The sequence below is a fragment of the Diceros bicornis genome, chromosome 8 (genome assembly GCF_020826845.1).
Source record: "Diceros bicornis minor isolate mBicDic1 chromosome 8, mDicBic1.mat.cur, whole genome shotgun sequence".
NCBI classification, from domain to species: Eukaryota; Metazoa; Chordata; class Mammalia; order Perissodactyla; family Rhinocerotidae; genus Diceros; species Diceros bicornis.
Window position 1 is genome coordinate 67,674,329 of NC_080747.1, and position 27,785 is coordinate 67,702,113.

At 40.0% G+C, this 27,785-nt stretch overlaps 2 protein-coding genes across 5 annotated transcripts in view; one reads left to right on the plus strand and one right to left on the minus strand.

The window, feature by feature from the left end:
- Positions 1-9,746, minus strand: part of LIN54 (lin-54 DREAM MuvB core complex component) — an 87,437-nt gene extending 77,691 nt beyond the window's left edge. Inside the window, exons 1-2 of one of the 2 annotated variants that reach the window (XM_058547393.1) lie at positions 9,678-9,744; positions 6,574-6,709 (exon numbers count right to left, since the gene is read on the minus strand). In XM_058547393.1, coding sequence (XP_058403376.1) covers positions 6,574-6,688 — 115 coding nt within the window. In that variant the 5' untranslated portion in view covers positions 6,689-6,709; positions 9,678-9,744. Of the gene's footprint in view, positions 1-6,573; positions 6,710-9,677 lie in introns of both variants that reach the window. The other variant, XM_058547389.1, reaches the window with a different exon arrangement.
- A 124-nt stretch (positions 9,747-9,870) lies between these two features.
- COPS4 (COP9 signalosome subunit 4) overlaps positions 9,871-27,785 on the plus strand; it is a 38,160-nt gene continuing 20,245 nt past the window's right edge. The window contains exons 1-4 of one of the 3 annotated variants that reach the window (XM_058547397.1): positions 9,871-10,043; positions 19,039-19,118; positions 22,553-22,704; positions 23,270-23,373. In XM_058547397.1, the coding sequence (XP_058403380.1) occupies positions 9,970-10,043; positions 19,039-19,118; positions 22,553-22,704; positions 23,270-23,373 (410 nt within the window). In that variant the 5' untranslated portion in view covers positions 9,871-9,969. The remainder of the gene's footprint in view (positions 10,044-19,038; positions 19,119-22,552; positions 22,705-23,269; positions 23,374-27,785) is intronic. The other 2 variants (XM_058547395.1, XM_058547396.1) reach the window with 2 other exon arrangements.

A 27,785-nucleotide genomic window follows, 5' to 3' on the forward strand; every position in this document is an offset into this window, starting at 1 on the left:
GCTATTGTAAACAAAGAGTTTGAAGTGTAGTGGCTTTTCATTGGCTGAGTTGTGACAGACTCTCATTGGCTGAGCTTCTGGCTGGTCAAGAAGTCTTTCTTCTTCCTGTTTGGCTCTGCTATCAATGTAGGGCATGAGATCTCCCCCTTTTGGCCTCCCAACTCCATTTTAATGAAGTGTCTGTTTATTAATTTCCACATTTTCCCTTTTTGATCAAGATCTTTCTCTGAAAGCATTGCTGATCAAGAGTCAGCTTTTCCTGGTTTCAGCATCCTTTTGTCCCTTGGTGCCAGAAGGGACCTTTCCTGGGTATTGTGTCCCACGTCGAAGGGAAAGTACACAGATTGGAAACCTATTGTGACCATACTTGAGTAACGAGGAGGAGAAAAAGGGAGAACCCTCAGGTACTTTTCTTTTTTCTAAAGTCCACATGTTATCAAGATCATAGGCACTGGAGATCATCTGAAGCATCATGTCATCATCAAAGGTTTGGCAGACAAACTTCCAACAGGCCTGGTCCTGACATCGTGGGAAAGCTGTCTTATCAGATGTCGTCACCTGCAATTCTGAGAAATCTTTACTTTTAAGTCACCAGATGATGTGCAGGTCCACTCGGGGTTTGGTGCTTTCTTTAGGGGTGTCACGTGAATCTAAGAGTCTATTCATTGGAGGTTTATGGCACAAGGGTTAGTTAACAGTACCTGATAGAGGCCTTTCCAGCAAGGTTGAAGAGAGTCTTTCCAGAGGTTTCTTTTCCAATAGAAGAAATCTCCAGGTTACAGGTGTGATGCTTAAGGCCTTCATCTCCCTGGAGCACACTGTGAAAAGACTGCTCTACCAAAACACGGTTATTTATTTATTTACTTATTTATTTTTGAGGGAGATTAGCCCTGAGGTAACATCTGTTGCCAATCCTCCTCTTTTGCTGAGGAAGATTGGCCCTGAGCTAACATCCATGCCCATCTTCCTCTACTTTATATGGGGTGCTGCCACAGCATGGCTTGATAAGCGGTGCTTAGGTCCACACCCAGGATCCAAACCTGTGAACCCTGGGCCGCTTAAGCAGAGCGCGCGAACTTAACTGCTACGCCACCAGGCCAGGGCCAAAACATGGTTATTTTTAATGGAAGCACTTGGCCTTTGCAATATTAGCATGTATCTCCTTTTATCAACTGTGGGTCAAAAGAGGCAGGAGCCAAGTGCACTGGGTGTCCTGTGACTATCTCAAAGGGTGAGAGTTTACGAGTTCCAAAGGGGGTGGATCTGAGATTTAGAAGGACCAATGGCAATGCTTTTGGCCAAGGTATCTGGAGGGTCTCTACAAATTTTGCCATTTGAGCCTTAATGATGCTCTTAGTGCATTCGACTAAACCAGAGGATTGAGGGTGGTAAGTGCAGGGAAACTGTTGTAAAACCAGCCAAACAGGGCAGACTTGTTGAAGTACCCGACCAGTAAAATGGGTTCCTAAATCACTATGAAGTTCTAGAGGAGCTCCCCAGGTAGGGATAATCTTTTCCAAAAGGACTTTAGCCACAGAAGAGGCAGTAGCCTGTCTGCAAGGGAAGGCTTCAGTCCAATGAGAAAACATCCAGACCATGACTAAAACATACTTACATCCATAACATGCGGGAAGCTGTATGAAATCCATTTGCCAAAATAGGCAGTTTAAAATCTCCCAGAGCAGTACCAGCAGGCTCCCCTGAGTTGTATTTTGGACAAGTGGGACAGGCGAGGTGGGCACTTTTTGCACCCTTGTTGATATTTCCCCACCAACATTGATTCACGAATGGCATCATTTTGTCAGTAGACTAACAGTTAAATGCATGTGTAGTGGTCAGGAGTGGGAATTTTAGAGTCTCTGGCAGGACTGGTTGTTATTTTGTCTGAACCAGAGCTTTCTCTTTTTATAAAACAATTGTTTAATTTCCAATCTTGTTTTTCCTTTTCTGAGGCCAGTTGTTGGGCTTCTCTAGTCAGTTTTTCTAAGTTATCATTTGGAGAAATATCCCTTTGGACCATGACAGAGGCTTGACTGCTGTTGGTTCCTTTCAGGGCTGCATTCCTTGCAGAAATATCAGCAAGGTGATTTCCTTTAGCTTCCAGAGAGTCAAGTTTAGAATGCCCCGGGATCTTAATAATAGCTTAAGTGGCAGGTAAAAGTATAGCCTCCAATAATTCCTGAACACAGGGGCCATTTTTAATTTTATTTCCACTAGAAGTAAGGAAGCCACGTTGCTTCCACAACATTCTGAAATCATGAGCTACTCTAGAAGCGTATCTACTATCAGGGTAAATATTGGCAGTTCTGCCCTTGGTTAAAGTACAAGCCCGTGTAAGAAGATATAATTCAGCCTGTTTGTCAAACTAGCCATAGGTAAAGGTGTTGCCTCAACAATATCAAAAGGAGTTGCAATAGCATACCAGGTGAAGTATTTGCCTTTGTCACTCTTTAAATCAGAACCATCAGTAAACCATGAGAAGTCAGCGTTACCCAGCGGGGCTTCCTGCAGATCTTCGTGAGGAGTCAGGAGGTGATCTGTCAGCATTAAGCAGCCGTGAGGTACTGTGTCTGTAATGGGGGGGAGAGGAGTAGCGGGGTTAAGGTTACCACAATGTAAGAGTTATGTGAGGAGCAGTTAACAATAGGATTTCACAGGAGGTGAGGTGGCTGACTGAAAAATGTTGAGTCTGATGAGCATTCAGGAGGGCTTCCACTGCAGGAAGTACAAAAATGGCTCAAGGGGATCCCACAACGATTTTCTCAGTGGCTTTAAGCCAAAAACGCTTAAGGCAAGGGGGGTATCCCCATGCCACAGGGTCCAGTTGCTGGCTATAATACCCTGTGGTTCGATGGTTGTCCCCAGGTTATTGGCTGAGTACCCCAAGGACATTCCCTTCCTTTTCATATACAAAAAGGAAAAAGAAAATCTGACAATTGAGAGGTCCAAGGGCAGGTGGGTTCATTAAACTCTCCCTTAAGGCCCTTAAGGCTATGTCGTCTGGTTCTTCCCATAAAATTGGGTCAGAGTTGTTGTTCTTTAGTCAAACATACAGAGAGAAATTTCGAATCCAATTTTGGCAATAATCCACTAGCCCGAGAAAACCTTGCAGTTGGTGCTTAGTTTTGGGTTTGGGGAAACTTAGGACACCATGAAGCTTATCTGGATCTAGGTGTAGCCTTTCTTCTGATATAAGATGCCCTAAATATCAAACCTGGGTTTGGGTAAACTGCAATTTCTCCTTGGTGACCTTATATCCCTTTAAGGCTAAAAGCTTTAGCAAGTGGATGCTGTCTTCCTCTGAGAAGACTTTGGAGGGAGAGCAAAGAAGCAAATCATTCACATATTGCAAAAAAGTAGAACCCCTAGGGAACTTTATATCATCCAGATCAGCCTTCAAGATTTGTGAGAAATAAGAAGGGCTCTCAGTAAAACCCTGAGGCATTACTGTCCAGGTGAATTGTTTTCCTTCCCAAGTGAAGGCAGAAAGATGTTGGCTAGCTTCATCAACCGGAGTGATAAAGAATGTACTACATACATTAATTACTGTAAAGAATTTGCTTCCAGTGGGAACGGCTGTTAGTAGCATATGAGGGTTAAGAACAACAGCATGTCTAGGGATAACAACGTTGTTTATTGTTCGAAGGTCCCAGACAAAGCTCCCCCCTTGGCCCTTGGGTTTTCTCACAGGTAAAACGGGAGAGTTACAGGGACTAGTGAAGGGATAGTGAGGCCTTGAGCCTTGTAACCCTTTACTATGGACTTTATACCTTGAGAGGCTTCTGTCCTTACAGGGTATTGATTAAGTCTGGAGAGAGGTTTTGGGGGATCTATTTGAATCTTGATGGGAGGTGCGCTGTGAATTTTACTAATGTCAGTTGGAGATTTTGCCCATAAGGAGGATGGTAACTGATTCAATAGAGACAAACAGACAGTTTCCAGAATTAGCTCCAGTACCATCAGAGGAAGGAGCAAATAAAACATGACAAAGGGTCATTTAATTCACCTGCACAACTGTTTTAATAACTACTGTCAAATTCTAGAATTATTTCCCCTTTTTGAGAGAAAGAAAGTCTGGCATGATGCTTTTCCAAGATGTCTCAGCCTAATAAGTGAATAGGGGTGGAGGAACTAGGGAGAAAAGGGTGTGTGTCTCTCAAAGGACCTAAACAAAAGGGAACAGGTTCAGAGACAGAAACTTTTTGAGGTTTATTAGAAATTCCCACTACTTGAACTGTCTTAGTACTCCAAGGCAGGGCTGCGTTATAGTAGTGGTTTGAGCGCAAGAGTATGGCTCCAGTGTCAATTAGGACAGAAAGAGATTCATCCCCAATCTGGAGAAATGCTTCTCCAAGCCAATTAAGAGGGAGGATTAGGAAGAGCCTCTTTAGTTCCTTGGAGTCACATAATTGAGGACTTGGAGGACATTGGAAAGGCTGGTTAGAGGCCTGAAGGCGCCTGAAGTGTTTAAATTAGTAACAATCACTTTTCCAATGTTCTAGCTCTTTGCAATAATAGTAGAAAGTAGGGGGTTTTTGGTTTCGTTAAGGGCCTTCATTTGCTGGAGTTGAAGATTGGAATTTTAGCAGTCTTTGTTTTAGGTGACTCATCTGGAGTGTGAGAGAGCTGGTTTGTCAGATTAACTAAACCTGGAATGGATGGTTTCCCATTTCATCCTGGTCATTTTACTAGAAGGGAAAGGTCCCAGTTAGTCCACTAATAAACATACAGTTAAAAGCTACCCAGGGGGAATCAACATCTGAAAGATGACCAGAATTTTCTTTAAAAAAAACAATCTGAAGTCGATTATAATAGTCATGAACAGGTTGATCGAGTTTTTATGCACAAGCCTGAATTTTGTTCCAATCAACAGGGAAAGCCCTAGGAATTGCCAGATGAAGTCATCTAGCAATTGCCTGAGCCTCATCATTCAACAGGTCAGTGGGGTTGGTTTCCTGGTTGTAATTCTAGAGACCTGTCAAGATTTTCCCAATTAGTGGTTTTCATCCAAAGCTGGGACTGGCCTTCACCGACAAGCATATGAACTAGCTGATACAAGTCAGAGAAACCAGGTCAATAAGTTTGAATGACTATATTAAATACCTTAACAAATCTGCGAGGATCTTTAGTTACTTTGTGAAAATGCTTCACAGTTCAGCCTTAGCCCAGGGAGTATAAGAAATTAAGGGTTTAGGGCTGGCCCCGTGGCTTAGCGGTTAAGTGTGTACGCTCCGCTGCTGGCAGCCTGGGTTCGGATACTGGGCGCGCACCGACGCAACACTTCTCCGGCCATGCTGAGGCTGCGTCCCACATACAGCAACTAGAAGGATGTGCAGCTATGACATACAACTATCTACTGGGGCTTTGGGGGAAAAAAAAAAAGAAATTAAGGGTTTAGCCTTTGGATCCTCAAAAAGCTTAATTTTAAAGGGACAGGTTCGTACAGGTTCAGAGAATGAGGGAGTGGAGAGAGATTCAGGGAAAAGGGGAAGTTTGGCAAGAGAGTTAGTATGGGGGAACTGACGGTATGGAGAAGGCATAGACGGTACAGAAGGGAAGGAGGAAGATGCCATTGGAAGTGGGGCCTGAGTAGGAGGAGCGGGGGGAGAAACATGATGGCGCTGGAGGCAGGGCCCGAGACATAGAAGCCAGGGAAGAGGAACATGAGGCGTTGAAAGCCATTTTACCTTTCTTTAATCGTTTGTTCGCCTCAGTTAATCTGAAAATTTTATTTTGTAAAGAGGCAATTTTAGACCCCTAACAACATTTGGAAGCCTCAAAATACCAATCGAAATAAACATTCCATTCAGTTTTGGAAATTACAGAGCTATGGCTGTCCAATTTAGTTTTAAGAAAAGTAAGTCTGGGGAGTTCAAAAGTCTCCCACAATGGCCATTGGTGTCCTAAATTACTTTTGGTTAAATTGGCCCATTTAGTTAGAAATGTGCATGAGGAATGACTGCGGTTTCTAAACAGAAAATCAGCTGGGGTCCCTGTAGGGGTGGATGCCCTCAAAATATCAGATGACTGAGATCCTATTTCTTAGAGGTTTTCCTCTAGAGCAAAGTGATAATTCTCAAACAGCCTAAATAGCTCAAACAGCTTGTAACTCAAAGGGCCTGAACAGCTCCAACAGCCTGCAGGCTTAATACCAGCCAGTCCCTGTAGAACAGTCCAGTTTCATTATGGCGGATGGAAGGTCGAGAACAACTCACTTCCAATGAACAGTCCAGTTCCCAAGGGAATCAGAGCCAAGGTTGATCAACAGTTCCAGGGGACAGTCTGCTCCCAAGGGAGTCAGGCTGCAGGCTGGACAGCACAGTCCCAGTGAAACAGTCTGAAAGTTGGGCTGAAGGCTAGCACAGTTTCAAGTATGGGAACAGTCCAGTTCCAAAAGGTTAGCACAGTTCTAAGGAACAGCCTGATTCAGAGTCAGGGAGAAGTGCCCCCCGAGTACTCGCAGACAAACAAGGCCTTAACTAGAAAAGGACGAAGCCTTAAAATCTCAAATAAAGCCTGGAGAGCCTCAAATGCAAAGAGGGAGGAAGCTCGTATCCAGGAGAAAAGACTTACCCTCAAACCCCAGGGTCAGCGAGAAAATCATCGAGCTCCATGGGCTCTGTTGTGTGTACTGCACCAGTTTGCTCACCAGCCTCAGAGTCGTTGGGGGTCTTCTCTGGATCTCCATAGGGGCCACCAAAATGTTGGCCTTAAACAAATAGATAGCTAGTTATTTCTCCAGCAAAAATGGGTTTATTTGGGATCAGCAAACAATTGCAATTTGAAGTCTGCAACCATGGCAAGCCACGTGCAAGTCCCCACCAGCAAGGGAGGAGAAACTCTTTTATAGAGGGGAAGGGGAAGTTGGGAAAGCTATTGTAAACAAAGAGTTTGAGGTGTAGTGGGTCTTCACTGGCTGAGTTTTGACGGACTCTCATTGCTGAGCTTCTGGCTAGTCAAGAAGAGGCAGTCTGGGCTGGCCCCGTGGCTTAGTGGTTAAGTGTGCGCGCTCCACTACTGGCGGCCCGGGTTCGGATCCCAGGCGCGCACCGACGCACTGCTTCTCCGGCCATGCTGAGGCCGTGGCCCACATACAGCAACTAGAAGGATGTGCAACTATGACATACAACTATCTAGTGGGGGGCTTTGGGGGAAAAAAAAAGGAGGAGGATTGGCAATGGATGTTAGCTCAGAGCCGGTCTTCCTCAGCAAAAAAAGAGGAGGATTAGCACGGATGTTAGCTCAGGGCTGATCTTTCTCACAAAAAAAAAAGAAGAGGCAGTCTTTCTTCTTCTTTTGGGTTCTGCTATCTGGGTAAGGCATGAGAGCTTCCCCTTGTGGCCTCCCAACTCCATTTTAATGAGGTTTTTGTTTATTAATGTTCACACTGCTATAAGTAAAACCTAAAAATATGTAGTAGTCTCTTCGAAGTTGGGCAGGAGTAATGAGCAGTCTGGAAAGGGGAGGCCTTGTCATGTCAAAAAATTCAGTAAAATTGCGGCCTACAATAACTAGGATGGCAGACAACCTCCCTTCCTAGCTTGTAGCTCTAGTGGAGATATTTAGAAAGAGCCAGTTTGTGTGTGTGGCTGCTTCTTTTTTGCTTTCAGCAAGGTATTACAAGTAAAGTTTGAAGTCAGGGTAAAAAGGGAATAGAATGTTCCAGAAATTCTGGGGCTTCACTAAGTTGAAAAAGCCAACTGTTTATTACCCCTAAATAGCAGAAGAAAAGACTTAGCTTAGAGAATTCTCATAGCCCATTAAGACTTTTTGGCAAATGCACATAAACAGAAAACAAAGATAAGCTGAAGCAAAAATCAAATGAATAGAGTTCTCTTCTCATTTAAACCTATTGTTTTAGATGATTTCAAAGCTTCCATCACTAAAAGGAGGATGTTAAGAATGGACTGAGTATGGAAGCCGGAAAATAGGGCAAGTTTAATAACTACTAGAAAGAACTTTGGGTGTGGTTACTGGCACCAGAAACTGTCTGGAAGCAGCAGAGGTTACTGAATACTCAATGAAATTATATATATATTGAAAAACCTGGCCTACAAAAGCCCTCAATTGCTCAAGTCCTGAGGCATTTCCCCAAAGAGGGAATACTCTTCAACATCCAGTTAACTTGTATGCAGAGGGCAAAGCTTGGGCCCACAAAATACAACGGACAATGGAGATCCTCTCAGAGAGCAGAACTAGGGTCTAACCAAGGAACTTACTCCACTACGAGGATAGTGAGTATTCATAATTCCTGCCCAGGATTCCACCATTGCTATAGACCAGTAACTGCTGTATGTTTCCCATTTTTATTTTTTCTGAGTTTTACCTGGGGTTATCCTACTCCTGCTCCACTCTTGTTTTGTATTACACGTATGGGTATGGAGCAGATAATTTGTTTTGTAGTGTATATGTCTCTGCACCATAAAAAACCATATCCTAACCTGATGGAGAGGATTGTGCCTTATCAGACATCCTGGAATTTGAGCTAATATAGAAACTAAATGGGAAACTGAATTCTCTTTCTTAGAGGGTGCGAGCGTTCTACTGTAAGAAGGAAACACAGATATTTAGGTGGTCAGAGGGACAGATTGTAGTAGAGAGTGTTGACTGTTCCTCTAAAACCATCCTTTCCTTTTTCCTGGGCACAAGACTGCCAACTGGAAACTAAATTTCCAGTCTCACTGTTGCTAGCCATGGTCATGTGACTAAGCTCTTGCCAATAGAGTGAGATCTGAATTGATGTGGGCACTCCACATTACTTTCTTAAAAGGACTTCCTTATTCTGGGCTTCTTTCCTCTTCTCAATAGAGGGAACATGCTAATTATGACATATCAAGCTGGTAAAATTAGAACGTTTGACGTTCTTTGTAGGCAAGGCTGTAGAAAATTGCACTCCTACATATCGCTGGTAGGAAGGCAAAAAAGTACCATCCCTATAAAGTGCAATTTGGCAGTATCTATCAAAATTGTAAGCACATCTACCCTTTGACTCTCTTCTTGGAATGTATTCTACCTGTACACATATAAAATGATGGATGTACAAGGTTATTCATTGTAGCATTGACTAAAAACTATTTAAGTGTCTAGTTTAAGGATTAAATAAGCTACGCATCCCCTCATTATGTAATACTCTCCAGTTCTAAAAAAGAATGAGGAAGCTTTGCAGACTTATGGTAAGATCTTAGGAAAAGTGAAAAAATCAAGGGCAGACTAATGATATGGTGTGCTATCTTTTGTGAAAGCAAGAAAGGATAAAAATGTACTTTTATTTGCTTATATTTGCAGAAAGAAATTCTATACGGATATATGAATAATGAACATAATTACATATAAACGTAGGGTGACCATATACTTTTTCATCCAAATCAAAGTGTTTCTAGAGTGGAAGGGCGTGTTATTAATAATTACCCCAGGACAACAGATGGAAAATGCCACTGTCCTGGACAAACTGGGATATATGATCAACTTATACAAAAGGTACAGAGTGGGAGGGGGAATGGGGTCATTTTTTACCGTATTTTACAAAAGTGTCGGTCTTTGGTGAATTGGAAAAAAAACAGCTCCTTCTTTACCACAGGTAGTTTAAGGACTGCCTTAAAGAACGAGGATCGGTAAACTATAGACGTGACACACGGAACTTAATGAAAACGCGATAGTTTTGCATACCCGACACTTACCGGAGTTGCACAAGCGACACACTCCCTTGAAGTTCATCCTCCAATCCGAAGTGGGAGCGTGAGAGCCCCAGCCTGTGGGAGAGACCTGCTTGGGCCTCGGACTCGAGGAGTGGAGCTTCGCGTCACTCAACCCTGGGGGCGGACCCAGCGCAGGCTCCCACCGCGGCGCTCTGGCCCACAGAAACGCTACTCTGTGGCATCTCGAGTTCCCTCTGGCTGCACTCTGGAGGACTACACTCGTTTTCTTTCTGGCAGTGGGAGGCCCTGCAACCTCGGCTGAGCTGGAGGAAAGATGGCGGCAGCCGTGCGACAGGATTTGGCCCAGCTCATGAATTCGAGCGGCTCTCATAAAGATCTGGCGGGCAAGTGAGTACTTCTCAGGGGCATGGGAGGTGGGGAGGGAAACCACAGACTTGTTCTCCTGGGGTTGATGGCGGCTTTCGCATGTGAGGCTAGGCGCTGGCCTGACGACCAAGGGGGCGGGCCTGAGGTCGGTTATGGAGGCAAATGTTGGGATCAGCAGAAGGCTGAAGGGGACCTTGTGCAGGGATCCCTCGGGGCCCTAGACCTAGGGTGACTGTCAGCTCGTTCAGTCCTTGAGAGCATCCTTACCGGTCTCGTAAAATTCTGGAAGCGCGGTCTGAGGGACGACTGCTCCCACGGCCTTCTCAGCCTTCTCTGGTGCCTCTTCCCATCGCTCTCTGGCCTCTCACACCGAATTCTCGCCTCTCTTTGGACTTTTTTTTTTTCCTTTTTGATTGAGGGAAATTTATATTCTGGGCCTTGATGCAGAGTTTTGCGGGGAGATGGCTTTTTGAGGCTGGTGGGGGCTGAGGAGGTATGGCCGCTATCATGTCCAGAACCCCTCGGACCGTCTTCTGTGGGTCATTGTTTTGGGTACTCTCTCTCCGCCACCAGCTCTGAAAAAGGGCACATAGGCAGAATGTCTTCATAACGTGGGTCAGGATGTCTAGAGTAGTAATGTTTGCAGGAATCTGGATTGTTTAGGAATTTTGTCGGAATTTGTGTAGAAGGCTTAGGTCCACTCCAAGTTAAAATTTGTGACATGTCCCTCTCCTGCAAGCAGTTATTCAGCAGTGTTAATCATAGGTATTGTCCGTTTTTTCTTTGTAGATTTCACTATACTGTTCTTTTGTAATGAACGTGCATTCTGTTTAAAGTATGCTTCTCAAATTGATCCTAATATTTACATCCTGACAGCTGAGATCACTTTGATCTGTATTGATGGGATACACCTGCTCTAACCGGGCTGTTGGAACCTTGACTGTGCTTTATGTAGGCTGTGCTGCCTTTTCTGTGGTGGTGAATGTAATCTACTTTTATCAGTGGGAAATTTAGCTGTGTATCTTAGGCTTAACTATTTTGTGCTGCAATTTCTCCCTCAGGAAAATGGGGATAATTATAGGACTTATTCTTGTCTGAGAACGAAATGAGTATGTGTGTGCGTATACACTTGTGTTATATCACTTAGAACAGTACCCAACACTTAGAAAGTGTCACAAAATTGTTGTTATTATTACCCAGCTAGTAAATATATATTGACTTATTCCATGGGTTGGAAATAAGTTGAATATGTCTTCATGGCTTAATCTTCTTTGCATGTAATTTTTATAGAATGGATGAAAGTAAAACTAGCTTATATTTTCCCGCATGCTTGCTTGCTTTTTTGTTTGTTGAAGAAAAATAAGTGCGTTAGTTATCAGAAGAGATATAGTTTTTCAAGTATTTGCAGAATTCTGAAACTTAAGCTAAGCATTTACTTCAACTCTGAATTGCAGATAAACAGTAGTACCTATCTTATAGAGTGCTTCAGTTATTTATTGTTGTGTAACAAACCAAAAACTTAGTGTAAAACAACTGTTATTTCTCAGGATTCTTTGGGCTCTTTTGCTGGTCTAGTCTGGCCTCCCTCATGCAGGTGCAGTCAGCTGGCAGCTCAGCTGGGGCTGGTAGGGTAAAATAGACGCAGATGCACATCCGGCTGTTGGCTGGGTCTCACACTCTCTCCACGTGGTCTGTCATTCAGTAGTTTAGCTGAGGCTTCCTTACAGGGCCATAGGAGTGTTCCTGGAGGGTAAGAGTGAGAGCTGAAGGTCTGTTAAGGCCAGCCTTGGAAGTCTTGCAACATCAGTTCCCTGATACTGGTCAAAGTAAGTCACAAGCCCAGCCCAGATTCAAGGGGAGGGGAAATGGAGTCTACCTCTATGGGAGCAGTGGCCAAGTTATGTTGCAGAAGGGCGTGGTCAGAGGGAGGCATGATTCATTGGAGTCCGTTACTGTCACAATCTACTCCATGGGGTTATTGAGAATGTTAAATGAAATAATGTGCTTGATAACTGATAGCCAGTGTTTTGTGAGAAAAGTCTTGGCCTTGCCTGGTCCTATCTGGGCAAGAATGTGTCAGGGTATTTCTTTTCGTAACAAAACAGTTCTGCCAGCTAGTGCTTTATGAGAGAAACACTCTTGAAATATATCAGTAGTTTTAGGGTTTATGTTAGGAGCTGAGTAACAGGATTCTATATTAAGGAATCATGGAGAAAATTCTTTTCTAAAATATTGATACTCTGTGTTCCCTGCAGTTAGCAGGATATCTATAACAGAGTAGTTATTCAACAAATGTTGGTTAAATCAATGAATAGCTAGAAATGTGCAGAGCTTATATTTGAACACAGGTTTGTCTACTCTAAAAAGCTCATTTTTAACCTTACCAGCCTATACTGCTGCTGTTGCCAAAACTTCAATTAGAAATGCTTTCCTATAACTATGAATTAACACAACAGTCTAAAATCGAAATAAGAAATTGGCCATATGAGAAGCATATTTGCAGATTTTATAAACTGCTTTTGTACCTATTATGCATTGTGTTCATCATCTCATATAACGCTTTAGAAGAGGAGAGTCTTGAGAGGGAGCATTTGAGTAGATAGATAGCTGTTGTGATAGCCTGTCTTATTGAATTAGCTAAAACCTACTTGGTTCTTCGAAACTCAGTTCAGATGTTATTTCTTCCAAAAAGCCTTCTCGGAACAACCACCAGTACACACTCGTGCTCACCCCACACGGGACCTGGGTGGTTGCTCTTCCTGTGCCTACTGGCATCCTATATTTCCCTCTACTATAGCGCTCAACTGTTTTCTTTACTTGTCTGCTTCTCCAACTAGAATGTGATCTCTTTGAGGGCAGGTATGAGGTCATGGATTATAGGTCTTTGTTGAGTTAATCCTACAGAAATAGGACCTTTTTTTTCTTTTCTTTTTTTCCCGGTTCTGGGGTATGGAGGATCCCCAGAGGAGCATAGTGGGCCTTTGGAGTATAAACGTTTCATTTTACAGGAAGCTGTTAGCCTGGAGAAAGGAAAGTAATGGGAGACCTTTTAGCTGCCTTTGACTATTAGAAAAGCTGTTTTTCAGACAAGAAAATAGACTACTCTGCCTTATAGACGTAGACTTTGGATTAGAACTTTGTAATAATAGAGTGGAGTAGAACTGTCAAAAAATAGAGGATACACACACACACACACAACCAACCAACCAACGGAGGATATACTGTATAACTTCATAGGCCCCTTCTAACTCAGATTCTCTGGTTCTCTGTTGTTATTCCCACACACAACAGTTTTAGGGGTTTTCATCTCAAGAGTGAAGTTCCCTAACATCTAGTGTTCACTGTGCGCCAAGCACAACTTTACCTACATTTTTTAATCCTTAACAAGTAATATTGTTTACGTTATATATGAAAAAACTGAGGTATAGAGGTGAAATACCTTGCTCCAAGGTCACATAGCTAGTGGCAGAGACAGAATACAGCCTGTCAGCTTGGCTCATAGCCCTTAACTCTAATCGACCTTTTGGCCTTTTTCACCAAACTGGACTACATTTCAGATAGTGATTTTTTGCTTAGAGTGCCTGCCTTTCCCTAGTCTTTGCCACTTCACACTGAGTTGAAGTATTTAGAATGCTTCAAGATCGACCTCATTAGTAAATTATTTCTTTCTCCTAAAAACTATATTAGCAGCTACCTGTTTTTAAGATTTTGTCTTTAATTTTCTGCAGCTTCGTTATCATGTATCTATGTGAATTTTTTACTTTTCTATGTCGGTTAGCTTTTGCTGTGAAATAAACCACCCCAAAACTTAGTGGCTTAAAACAGCAATCATTTATTTAGCTTACAGTTCTGTTGGTTGGCAGTCTGGGCTGGGCCCAGCTGGATGGTTCTTCTCCTCTCCGCATGGTCTTTGTTCCACACGGGCTTCCACGTGTCAGCTCTGCTTCTGTGTCGGCTGGGGCAGTAGAGGTGACTGGGCTGCATATTTCATTATCTAGTAGGTTAGCCTGGGCTTGTTCATGTGGCAAAAGCAGGGTTCCAAGGGATAAAATGCATACAGGGCCTCTTGAGGTCTAGATTCGGAACAGGCACTTCACTTCTACTGCATTCTGTTGGTCAAAACAAGCCTAGATTGGGGCCGGCCGGTGGCGTAGTGGTTAAGTTTGTGTGCTCCACTTTGGTGGCCTGGGGTTTACAGGTTCGGATCCTGGGCATGGACCTATGCACCACTTATCAAGCCATGCTGTGGCAGGCATCCCACGTATAAAGTAGAGGAAGATGGGCACGGATGTTAGTCCAGGGCCAATCTTCCTCAGCAAAAAAGAGGAGGATTGGCAACAGATGTTAGCTCAGGGCTAATCTTCCTCGCCAAAAAAAAAAAAAAACCAACCCCCAGATCACAGAGTGGGGAAATAAACTCTACCTCTTGATGTGAAGAGCTGTAAAGTCTCATTGCAAAGGGGCATAGATACAGTGGGTGAAAGAATGTGGCCTCTTTGTAAATGCTCTACTGTGTTATCCTGGTTGAGCTTCCTTGTGTTTTTTAAATTAATGAATTGGATCCTTTCATTGTCCTGGAAAGCGTTTCTTGAATTAATGAATTGGCTTCTCATTGTCCTGAGAAGTTTTCAGCTATATCTCTTTAAATGTTGCCTCTGTCCCGCCTGTTCTATTTTCTCCCCTGGGACTCCAGTGAAACCCTCTTTAGGCCCCCTTCCTGTGACCTCTGTGTCTCTTACCCTGTCTTCTGTACTTACCCATTTCAATGCTTTATTCCGGATAGGTTCTTCTAACCTGCTTTATAGTTTATCTGTTCTTCAAGTGCGTCTAATCTGCTAAGAACTCCATTGAATTTTTAAGTTTGGTTATAATATTTTTTAGTTTTATAGTTTTTGGTGATTCTTTTTTCAAATGACACTTTTTATGATTACCAGTTTCTTTCTGAAAGTTAAAGCTTGTCTTTGTTTCCATAAACATGATTATCATAATTGTATCTGATGACTCCAGTATCTGGAGTCCCTGTTTGTTGCTATTGTCTGTTGCTTTTGTTCATTCTAGCTTATATTGTCATGTGCCTTTTAATCTTCATTTGTTAAGCAAATTATTTAAAAATGTATTTTTAGAAACAATTGGAGGCTAGGATGCTACCTTTCAGGGAGAATTTTCATTTCCTTCTGCCAGGCACCGAAAGGTGCTAGCAGTCTAGGACCAAGACTTCAGAATTTTTTGGTTTACCTGCGTGATCCTTGGAATAGAATTTGTAATCTTACTCCAAAGAGCTAGTGTTTCCTCCTTTGACAGGCAAAGAACTCAGATCCCTGTTATTCTAACTCTAATAGTTGGCTAGAAATTGCAACTTGCCTCTCAGTTTTTCCAGCAGATGGCAGAATGCCCCAAAACAGAGCCCACCCACTCCTCCCCACCAGAAGTCCTGCTCTACTTCTCAGCTGTCTTTCCACAGTTAGCAAATGCTTTCAGACAGAAGCTCTGCTTCACCTCTTTGTGCTCTTATTCTCACCTCTTTTCTGTTTCTTGTTAGGATTTTATGCTATTAAAATTTTTTTTCTTTACATTTCTTTCAGCTTTTTATGTTTGTTTGTTTTTTTTTTGAGGTAGGTTTGGTCCAATCACCCAGTTCACCATTACTGTAAGTGAAAAATCTATTAATACATGCCTATTCCACTTATTTTGATCTTAAATAGTGACTCTGCTACATTTTCATGTGTATATGTTTTATTTACCTCCAGATTCCTTTCAAGTGCCAAGAAATCAGAAATTGACATACTGAAGTTCATATACATAATAGATGCTCAATAAACATTTGTTGATGATAGATGGATAGGATAGATGCAAGGTTCCTTATAATGAAATTTACTTTCCTCTATAATATTTTTTTTCTACTTTTTTCTTTTTTGAGGAAGATTGGCCCTGAGCTAACATCTGTTGCCAATCTTCCTCTTTTTCTTTTTTCTCCCCAAAGCCCCAGTACATAGTTATGTGTCCTAGTTGTAGGTCCTTCTAGTTCTTCTATGTGGGATGCCGCCTCAGCATAGCTTGTTGAGCAGTCAGTAGGTCTGCGCCCCGGATCCAAACCCGGGCCACTGAAGCGGAACGTGCAAACGTAACTGCTATGCAACCAGGCTGGACCCGTCCATAATATTTTTTAAGGAAGAAATAGTTGGTACTCGTCATGTTCTCCACATCAATCACTTTTCCATCTCTTCTACTGAGTGCGTATTGAGTGCTCAGTAAAAAGCTATTATTATTATCAATGAAGCCTTCTCTGACTAATCTGTTCATTTTGGTTTTATTCTCTTCGGAATTAAAATATTACCTCTTCACTTGTCATACCTCTTATATTGTTCAGTTTTATTGTAACTGAACAATATGTTTGTTTTTTTGTAATTTAATACTTGGTATATGTATATTTTTTTTTGGTGAGGAAGATGAGTCCTGAGCTAACATTTGTTGCCAGTCTTCCTCTTTTTGCTGAAGAAGATTGGCTCTGAGCTAACATCTGTGCCATCTTCCTCTATTTTGTATATGGGATGTTGCCACAGCATGGCTTAATGAGCAGTGTGTCCGTCTACGCCTGGGATTTGAACCTGCAAACCCCGGGCCACTGAAGCGGAGCGCAAGAACTTAACCACTATGCCACTAGGCCGGCCCCTTTATTTTTTTAATTTTTAATTTTTATTTTCCCAGCTATATTATAAGATCTTCAAAGACTAAGGTTATTTAAAATTTTTTTAGTATCATACACAGAATCTCATATACCATCTTAAAAAGCCTAGGTGCTCAATTAGCATTTTTGGATGATTTTATATGGCAGTATTAAAGGGCTATTTAAATCTCTGATTTAAAATAGATTCATTAGTTGTTACATATTATTATTGTGAAAAAGTAAGTTCCTGTTCTTAGATACTAAAATGTACATATTAGAGAAGGAGCAAGGCAGCGTCTGGCCCTAACTCTGTACCTTACTTTCCTAATCGGTGAAAGTCGAGAATTTGAGTAGGCAGTTTCTGAGGGAAGTTATATAATTTAATTAATATAAAACTTATCACTCTTTAGATTTTTTTTTTTTGTGTATTCCCAGTATACCTTAGTTGATTGATAAGTTATGAAACTGTGTGTTAAAACTTAGGTTAATCAACAACTTTCTGTAAGTGAGACATTGTCATCTTTGAATATAATATTATTAGTATAAAATAATCTGTGGGGATATGGGATGTAGGGGTAAGAGGGCTTAGCCTTGATTTAATTGAATATGAAAAATAAGCTAATCAAAAAACGAAATAATAAACCATTGAATGTGTTAACTAAAAGCATGCCCAAGCAATAAAGTAAATGTGCAAATATAGATATGGAAAATATATGTGTATGTGTATGTCTATATATGTAGAGAGAGAGATTCTATATAAGTGAATTTTCAGATAACTGAATTTTATCCCTCAAATGTAGCAATTTAAAAATAACATTTTTGGGGCCGGCCCCATGGCTTAGCGGTGGAGGCACGCACTCCGCTGCTGGCGGCCGGGGTTCGGACCCCGGGCGCACACTGACGCACTGTTTTTCCTGCCATGCTGAGGCTGCGTCCCACATACAGCAACTAGAAGAATGTGCAGCTATGACATACAACTATCTACTGGGGCTTTGGGGGAACAAATAAAAAATTAAAAAAATAAAAATATTTTTTTATTTTAAAGCTTAACAATATTTCCTTGCTTAGAATAGTTCATCTCTTCTTTTGGAGTTTGCTGTCTTTTTTGTCAGTATACCTACTTTCTTACAAAGTCAGTTTGACTTTGCGGTTTCGAGAAATCGTATAACGTAGGTTGTGAGAATGTTGTATGAGTTGAGAATCAGTAAGTGCTGAATAGTAGCTTGAGGGTGTGCCCTGCAAAATACAAGTCATAAATATGAATGAGTTTGGACCCTATTTGTATATTTTTATTACTTGACTGTGTTCTGAATGATGTTCTGAATAATTGCAATGCTATTAGTTTTGTAAAATGCATTAACTAATGCTTTTAATAAGTATTATGATACAGACAGACAAAAGGGATAAAGAATAGTATAACATCCCTGTACCCACTACTCAATTTAAGAAATAAAATAATTACCAATATGTAAAATGAAATAAAATATTATCAATACTGTTGAATATTTGAGTGCTTATGATGTGCCAAGTACTGTTCTAGGCATTATGTATATAGTAGTGAACAAAACACAAAAATCCCTGTCCTCAGGGAGTTTACATTTTTGAAGGAGTTTCTCATTACCTAATAATTGTCCTTGTTCCTGTTTTTAGCGTCTCCCTCACCTTTTTTAGAATGCTGATTTGAACTTATGCGGTCGTGAATATTAAGCGGAATAGTTATTAGAACTGAATGCAAATAAAGAATTAATAGGACTGACTGACAGCATAAAGGGTGTGCTATCAGTGCATTTGGCTTGGTGGAGTTTATTTTATACACACTAAGACGTTCAGTCTCTAATATTTGATTTCATTGCCTGGTCAACATTATCCTATTGTTGGTGACCCTAGGTCCATTAGGTCCACAAGAGAAAGAGTTCTGGGTCACCTCAAATAATATTCTTGTATGTCAGTGTAATACATAGTTGAAGAAAATATAGCTTATCTTTTAAGGCATTTGAAAGGAAATTGACTTTTTAGTTTAAATTCAAAACTAAAACTTTAAGAAAAAGTGGCACCTTAGATTCAGTAACTTGGAGTTATAGATGCACTGTTTCTTGTGATGGGCTTGAAAACTTTTTAAAAATTGTGGTATACTGTAAAGAAAACTAGAAGTGGCACCTTAGAATTAGAGATTTAGCGTTTCTTGTGATGGACTAGAAACTTAAAAAAAAAAATCTGTAATGTGCTATAAAGAAAACCACAAACTAGAGCACTGTGAAAGGAACCAGGGTAAATAGAAATGAATAAACATCAAAGTTAGCATTAGAGTAGATAGTGCCATCTAAACGTTATTTTTATTTGGTATTGTTTTAGGTATCGGCAGATCCTGGAAAAAGCCATTCAGTTATCTGGGGCAGAACAATTAGAAGCTTTGAAAGCTTTTGTGGAAGCAAGTAAGTGGAATGAAAATTTCATGTTTGCCTTATATTACTGAGTTAGGACTTTAAAGCTTGCTCTAGCCTTGTTTTATATCAAATTGTCAATATAAGTTGCATTGAAATTAAATATGCATTGAGATTGATTGATTTTAGAATTTAAACTATTTACAACTTGAATTTTATTTATTTATTTTTGCTGAGGAAGATTTGCCCTGAGCTAACACCTGCACCAGTCTAATTCTACTTTTTGTACGTGGGTTGCCGCCACAGCATGGCCACTGACGAGTGGTGTAGGTCCGTGCCTGGGAACCAAACCCAAGCTGCCAAAGCGTCGCCCAACTTAACCATTAGGCACAGGGCCAGCCCCTTGATTATTTTTTTTAATGAGTTGTCTTCATTACATTCAGAGTTACATTCCCAATTAAGGATTTGTATGGTTATTGATACAGTACTGATGAGAGACAATGTAGCGTAATGATAAAGAGAATAGTCTGGATTCAAGTCCTGGTCTGCTGTGTCATCTTGGGTAAGTTATTTAACCTCTTTGTGCCTCTTTTTCTTGTCTGTAAGATGAGGATATGATACCTACCCTGTAGAATTGTTGGGAGAGTAAATGAGTTAATATACATAATAAAGTGCTTAGAATAGTACCTGGCCTGTAAGTGCTGTATAAGTGTTAGCTGTTATTAATGTTAAGAACATTCCTTTTGAATGGGAACTGGAAATTTCCATTCTTCAAGACACTCTCCCCCACTCCCTGACTTCAAACATATCCAGTTATCTTGAAAATTACTCAGAATTCAGGTTGGAATTTATACTGAGTTAACAATATTAATAGTGCTTTACACTTTACAGTGTGCTTCCACACATGTTAGCCATCACAGAGGCTCCTTTTAATAACCCTGTGACTAGACAAAAATAGGTATAGATATTCCTGTATAATATATTGTAAAATAAGTCTCAGGATTAAGTGAGTTTTTCTTTTTTTTGTTTTTGAGAACATTCAGTTAGTCAGAGGCAGAACCCAGACTAGAAACTAAGGTTTCTGATTTATAGTCCTTATTACTTATATTTCCCCGAGAAGTGCTAGTTTGGGTAGAAATTTCTTTCTAATACTTCTTAAGTGCTAATGGCACTTGTGACGAAACTGTTTTATCAGTTGCATCCAATGTTATTCGTAATGTGTATAAACTGATTAGTTTAAAGACCTGTCAGTTACTGCCTAAAAAATTGGGGCCTGCAATGTGAGACAAACTGGCAATGGTTTCAGAAAAACTGTTAGAAATGGCTTTATTGAGAGCACTTCACTGTAGTAGCAAAAGAATAGTGTTTTTTATAAACTTGGATCTTTAATATAAACTTTGAATCCAATGAGCTGCCAAGAAAAGCAGTCTATTGTTAAAATCATTTATATTAACTGAATAGTTTTTAAAAATTTTTAATTTATCTGTATTTTCTAACTTTTTTGAAATGCATGTGTATTGTCTAATTTTTTTATTTTTATTTTATTGAGGTCACAATAGTTTATAACATTGTGAAATTTCAGTTCTACGTTATTATTTGTCAGTCATCATATATATGTGCCCCTTTACCCCTTATGCCTACCCCCCAAACCCCTGCCCCTCTCATAACCACTAATCTGTTCTCTTTGTCCATGTATTTGTTTATCTTCCACATGTGAGTGAAATCATACAGTGTCTGTCTTTCTCTGTCTGGCTTATTTCACTTAACATAATACCCTCAACGTGCATCCATGTTGTTGCAAATGGGACGATTTTGTCTTTTTTTTTTCCTTTATTGTGAAATTTTTGTTGTACGTTATTGTTTGTCAGCCACCATATAAATGCATCCCTTCACCCCTTGTGCCACCCCACACTCCCTTTGCCCCTGGTAACCACCAAACAGTTTTCTCTGTCTGTGTGTTAGTTTATCTTCCACTTATGAGTGAAACCGTGCGGTGTTTGTCTTTCTCTTTCTGACTTATTTTGCTTAACATAATACCCTCCAGGTCCATCCATGTTGTTGCAAATGGGACGATTTTGTCTTTTTTTATGGCTGAGTAGTATTCTATTGTATATATATACCACATCTTCTTTATCCAATCATCAGTCAAGGGACACTTGGGTTGCTTCCGTGTCTTGGCTATAGTGAATAATGCTGTGATGAACATAAGGGTGCATAAGCCTCTTTGGATTATTGATTTCAGGTTCATTGGGTAGATACCCAGTAGTAGGATAGCTGGATCATAAGGTATTTCTATTTTTAATTTTTTGAGGAATCTCCATATCGTTTTCCTTAGAGGCTGCGCCAGTTTGCATTCCCACCAGCAGTGAATTAGGGTTCCCGTTTCTCCACAGTCTCTCTAGCATTTGTTGTTTTTTGTTTTGGTGATTATAGCCATTCTAACAGGTATAAGGTGATATCTCATTGTAGTTTTGATTTGCACTTCCCTGATGATTAGTGATGTTGAATATCTTTTCATGTGCCTGTTGGCCATCTGTATATCTTCTTTGGAAAAATGTTCAGATCCTATGCCCAATTTTTGATCGAGTTTTTTGGTTTTTTTGTTGTTGAATTGTTAGATCAACCGAATAGTTTTTGAACCGTCCTTTATTTTCACAGTAACTGCTGATTTAAGACTTTATCTAAGCAGTGGTTCACAAGCATAATGCATTTTTTGAAATGTAGTAATAGTGATGATAGTAACTAACATTCCTTGAGTGCTATGTGCCAGATATTATTTAGAGTGCTTTATATGTATTGCATTTAAGCTTCACACAACCTTATCCACATTTTACAGATGAGGAAACAGAAGCACAGAGAAGTTTCTTGTCTGAGGGTGTTTAATTGGGAGTAGTGGAAGCAGTGTGGTTCCAGTTTCGTCGTTAATCACATACAGTACCCATAAATGCTTATAAATAATGTCATAAAATATGTCAATACATCTAGTGCTGACTTAAGTTCTAATTTTAAGTTCTAATTTGTTTTTATTGGGAAAGTACAAGTGGCAGTAGCTGTCGCTACTTGCTTTATTTAAATTTTGTGAAAATTATTTCACTGTTTTCTTCTTTAACTCCTTTTTGTAGCTAAGTAGGATATAAGTAAATAAATAAAAGTATAGGTGTTTCTTTGTCTTCATTTTGTAGAAAAATAAAGACGACGAATATAAAATTCTCAACTGTTAAATTTTTTTTTCCAACCATTTCTGTTTCTTAGAAAAGTTATGGTATTTTTACTCTTTTAGTGTAGTCATTATGTAATCAAATAATTCAGCATAAGGAAAATTTATTCTATAATATAAGGTGATAAGGGTGTGGAAATCCCTGAATAATGCATTAAAGGTTGCAGTAATATATATTGTTTTTAATACTAATTTTAGGTAAAGATTGATTGCTTAATGAAAAATTTATAAATGACCTGTGTTTTCTTATCTCTTGTTTTTTTTCAAGTGGTAAACGAGAATGTCAGCCTCGTGATCTCTCGACAGTTGCTGACTGATTTCTGCACACATCTCCCTACCCTGCCTGACAGCACAGCCAAAGAAATCTATCATTTCACCCTGGAAAAGATCCAGCCCAGAGTCATTTCATTTGAGGAGCAGGTAAAAATCTAGAGCAGTGATTTCTGAACTTGAGATAATATCAATTATTTTGAGAGAGATTCTTAAATTTTTAAAGGAGATAATCATTCAATTTCATTTTTGCTAAAACGGTGTGCCAAACAGCTTTTTACAATGTAAAATCAAATAAATGTTAGGATGTTGTAACTCCAGCTGACATTTGCTCATATATTACAATTTGATTTTGTGAACCAAATATTACTCTTTTTTGAAGAGAACTTTTTAAAATCAGTAAAATTGTTAATTACGCTGAAAATATAGGAAAACTCCAGCGTTATGTATGCAGTAATGTAAAAGCAAAACTTACTATTTAAATTATTGCCATAATCCACATTGCAGAAATGTACTATTTTAGTTCATTATTTTGATACTCTATGAATGTAAAATTCATAGAAAAATTTGGGTGGTCTAGATAAACTTTTACTATTTACTTGCCAGCTTAATATGTTGAATGAGAGCATTGTCATAATAGATAAACTTAGCTATGTATTTTAATTAGTTACTAATGTCAGTTGAAATAATTTAATATGTATACCTACTATTCCAGGTTGCTTCCATAAGACAGCATCTTGCATCCATATATGAGAAAGAAGAAGATTGGAGAAATGCAGCCCAAGTGTTGGTGGGAATTCCTTTGGAAACAGGACAAAAGTATAGTAAATAGTGGATATTGGATGGAAATATATAATTGTTCACTTATGTTTTTTCTTATATCCTAGTATAGGAAGAGATAATAAACAATTTAATAAGTAAATAAATTTTGTAGGATTTATTTTTAGAAGGTGATAAGCAGTATGGGGAAAAGAAAAGTAAGGGGCAAAGTGGAGGACAGGTTGTATCATTAAGTAGGGTGATTGGAATGGTAGGGTGGTCCTAATATCACCTTCTCAAACACTTGAAGGAGGTGAGGGAGTGACTGTGAGCTATCTGAGGGAAGAGTAACAGTAGGTCCTCTGAGAGGATGGCTAGAGCAAAAGCCCTAAGATGGGAGCATGCTTGGAGTGTTTTAAGAAGAACAAGGAGACCAGTGTGAGTAGAGTACAGTCAGCAAAGCGGGGAGAGAGAGAGGATGAGATCAGAGAGTACTGGGGACTAGATTATGTGGGGTCTTGTAAGCCATTTAAAGGCCTTTGGCTTTTCTCTAAGTGAAATGAGGGGGAGCCATCAGAGAGTTTTATACAGAAGACTAACATGATCTGACTTATATTTAAAAAATCATTCTGACTACTGGGTTGAGAATAAAATCAGCATAGAATAATAGAAGTAGAGACATTAGTTAAGATGCTTATACACTACTGCAGATGAGATGGAGATTGTGGGAGAAATGTCGGATTCTGGATATGTTTTTAAGGTAGAGCTAAGGATTTCTTGACAGCTTGGATACAGAGTGTGATAAAGAGAGCCAAGATATGTCCTGATTTTTGGTCTGAATAACTGGAAAGATGGAGTTGTCATCTACTGAGTGGTGAAGAATAAGTTTGAGGAAAGAGAACGAGTTCCATTTTAGGCGTGTGATAACCAAGTGGAAATATCTAGTAGGGAGTGGAATATATTAGTCTAGAGTTTAGGAGAGAGGTCTGGGCCTAGAGATACACATTTGGGTGTCATTGGTAACTAGATAGAATTTAAAGCCATTAGATTGGATGAGATCTCCAAGGGAGGGAATATAGATAGAGAAGAGAACTAAGTACTGAGGCCTGGAGCACTCCAACTTAACAGGTCAGGGGCAGGAGGAAGGCACAGCAAGTGAGAAGGATTGTCCATTCAGGTAAGAAGAAAACCAGAAGAACATGGAGTGTGGTGTCCTAGAGCCAAATGAGGAAAATGTATCAAGAAGAAGTGAGTGATCAGCTATGGTGTTGATAGGTCAAATAAGATGAGGAGTGAGGGCTAACCATGAGAGCTAGTAGTGGAGGTCATTGGGGACCTTGACAAAAGCCGTTTAGGTGAAATGGTGAGAGTGAAAGCTTGATTGGAGTGGTTTAAGAGAGAATGGGAAGAGAATAATTGGAGATGGTGAATATGGGCAACTCTTTGGGGAACTTTTCACAAAAGGGACCAGAGAAATAGGGTAGAAGATGACAGCAGAGGCTAGGTTAAGAGAGTATTTTTTCTTTTATGATTCAGTGGAAAGCAAAAATTTGATATAAGAGAGTAGGGGAGGGTCAGCCCTGGCGGCCTGGTGGTTAAGTTCGACATGCTCCACTTTGGCAACCTGGGTTCGGTTCCTGAGCATGGACCTACACCATTCATCTGTCAGTGGCCATGCTGTGGTGGCGGCTCACATACAAAAAGAGGAGGATTGGCATGGATGTTAGCTCAGGGCAAATCTTCCTGAGGGGGAAAAAAAAGAGTAGGGGAGAGTATTCTTGCAGGAGTAGACAAGAGGGAAGGAATCTAGTGGAGGGATAGGCTTTAGATAGAGGCATAGAGTTTCTCTATAGCACAGTTTCTCAACCTTGGCACTGTTTGCATTTTAGATTGGATAATTCTTTGTTGTGGGGGCTGTTCTGTGTATTGCAAGATGTTGAGCAGCATCCCAGGCCTCTACTCACTAGATGCCAGTAGCATCACCACCCCCAGTTGTGACAATCAGAAATATCTGTAGACATTGCCACATGTTCCTTGATGGACAGAGTAGCCCCCGGTAACCTTGGTAACAGCCAGGAACACAGAGTATGTGGGTGCAGATATTGGTGATGTGGTGGAGTTTGTGCAAGTACTCTTTGATTCAGTATTCTTTGTGAAGTCAGAATCAAAGTCATCAGCTGGAAGTGTGGATGGAGGTGGGAGTGGTGAGGTTGAGGAGAGGCAAGAATATGAGAAAAAATTCTCTAGGAGAGTAAGACAGTGAATGAACTAGGAATGTATAGAATACTTGGCAGCATTAAGGGCTCATTTGAAGGTCATAGTGATTAAAATGAGATCAGTCAGATTGGTTGGGTGTTTTTCTCCATCAGAATTCATGGGTGCAGGAAAGAAGTGGACAAACTGTTAGGTTTAAACTGAGTTATGATTTTGCCCAAGTATGACAGCAAGAGAGGGACAAGGAAGGTGAGTGCATATGCAATTCAGTGATTATAATGATTGACCATAGGAGTTAAGCTAGCTGTGGAGGGAAGTGAGGCTTTTAAGGGGAAAAAGACAGTAACAGTGTAATACGATCAGTGGTTTGAAAGTCACAGTGGGTTCAATGGATTGTTGGGTTTGGGATACTAGAGAAAGTGAGATGGGAAAATAGTAAAAATTAAGATGATAGTTTGTAACTCTTATTCAACCAATCTTACCTTTTTATATGTATTTTTAAAAACATTTATAGTTCTTTATGAAACATTCCTCTAAAGTATACTGCACAAGGATGAAAGATGTGAGACTCTTGGTTATATTATTAAACACACTAGCCCTTTCAATTGGCAAGTTTAAAAATACCAATTGTGAATGACTTAAAAATAATTTTAAGGGCCGACCTGGTGGCGTAGCAGTTAAGTTCTCAGGCTCTGCTTTGGCCGCCCGGGGTTCGCAGGTTTGGATCCTGGGCGTGGACCCATGCACTGCTTGTCAAGCCATGCTGTGGCCTATATAAAGTAGAGGAAAATGGACATGGATGTTAGCCCAGGGCCAATCTTCCTCAGCAAAAAGAGGAGGATTGGCAGCAGATGTTAGCTCAGGGCTAATCTTCCTCACACACACAAAAATAATAATAATAATTTCCGCTGCTTCTCTACTCTTTGACTGGGTGAATGAGAGATTCTTTTTTTGTCTTCAGTAATATTTTTGATGATGAGGCAGACACTACTTCAGGCATCTTGCCTTTTATGCATTACTTATTGTTAGGCAGTGATGCTCCTTGAAAAAGCAGCCAGTTTATGAAAAAGCCTTCATATGTAGATGTTGAATTTTGCTGTCCAAGCAAAATTTTTTTTTTTTCTGATAGTTTGAAAAGGCTGGGTTTTCTTAATTGCTTTGGTCTTATTCTGTCTGGAGCATTTTCTCCCTAGCACAGAGCAATCGATTTATATTCACTGGTATTTGAAATAAATATAAAATTAGATATTGTTCTTTGTAGCGATGGTAATTATCATTTGATAGTACTGTAGCATTATCTTTATCTGTGAGGATACCAAAGAACTGAAAATTCAGTGGTTTCGTAAACAAGTTAAAGTGATTAAAAGTAGGGTTTGGATAAATAATTGAGAGCTTTTTTTTTTTTTTTTTTTCGGTGAGGAGGATTGGCCATGAGCTAACATCTGTTGCCAATCCTCCTCTTTTTGCTGAGGAAGATTGGCCCTGAGCTTGGCCCATCTTCCTCTATTTTGTATATGGGACACCGCCACAGCATGGCTTGGTAAGCGGTGTGTAGGTACACACCCAGGATCCAAACCTGTGAGCCCTGGACTGCTAAAGCGGAGCACCCGAACTTAACCTCTATGCCACTGGGCTGGCCCTGATTGAGAACTTTTTTCTTTAAAAAATGATTCATTCTGATTATGAAAGTAATAGATAGAATAAGCACACTTGGCATAAAATTGGAAAAGTTTGAAAGTATAGTGCCATTTATAGCATTTCATGTAAATTTGAGTTGTGAATGGAAATAATATAGTACAAAATATTAATAAAGTATGGCTTATGGAAAAATTTGAATTAATATAAAAAATTTAGAAAGTGAAGAATTAATTTCAAAGCTGAGGCCAAGTGAATTGTAAACTCTGTTCTTGCCACATGGTGGCACCACTTTTGCTGGTAAATAGAAAGGATTAATTTTTTTGTGAAGACTAATCTTGAATTATGTGAGTTTTGAGTTATGTGAGGTCTTCAGTTATATATTTCTTGCATAAAATGTGACCACTCGGGTAAAGAAGAAAATGAAAACCACTTGTAAACCCACTACCCGGAGATAATTGCTATTACTGTCTTGATATATGTGTATAGAAATACATTTTAATGGTTTTTTATATACTGTTTTATCCAGTTTTTTCGCTTAGCAAAAACACGTGATGACTATTTTCACATAGTAATGATTATGTATATATTATTCTATGGTCTTTATGTACCACAACTTAATT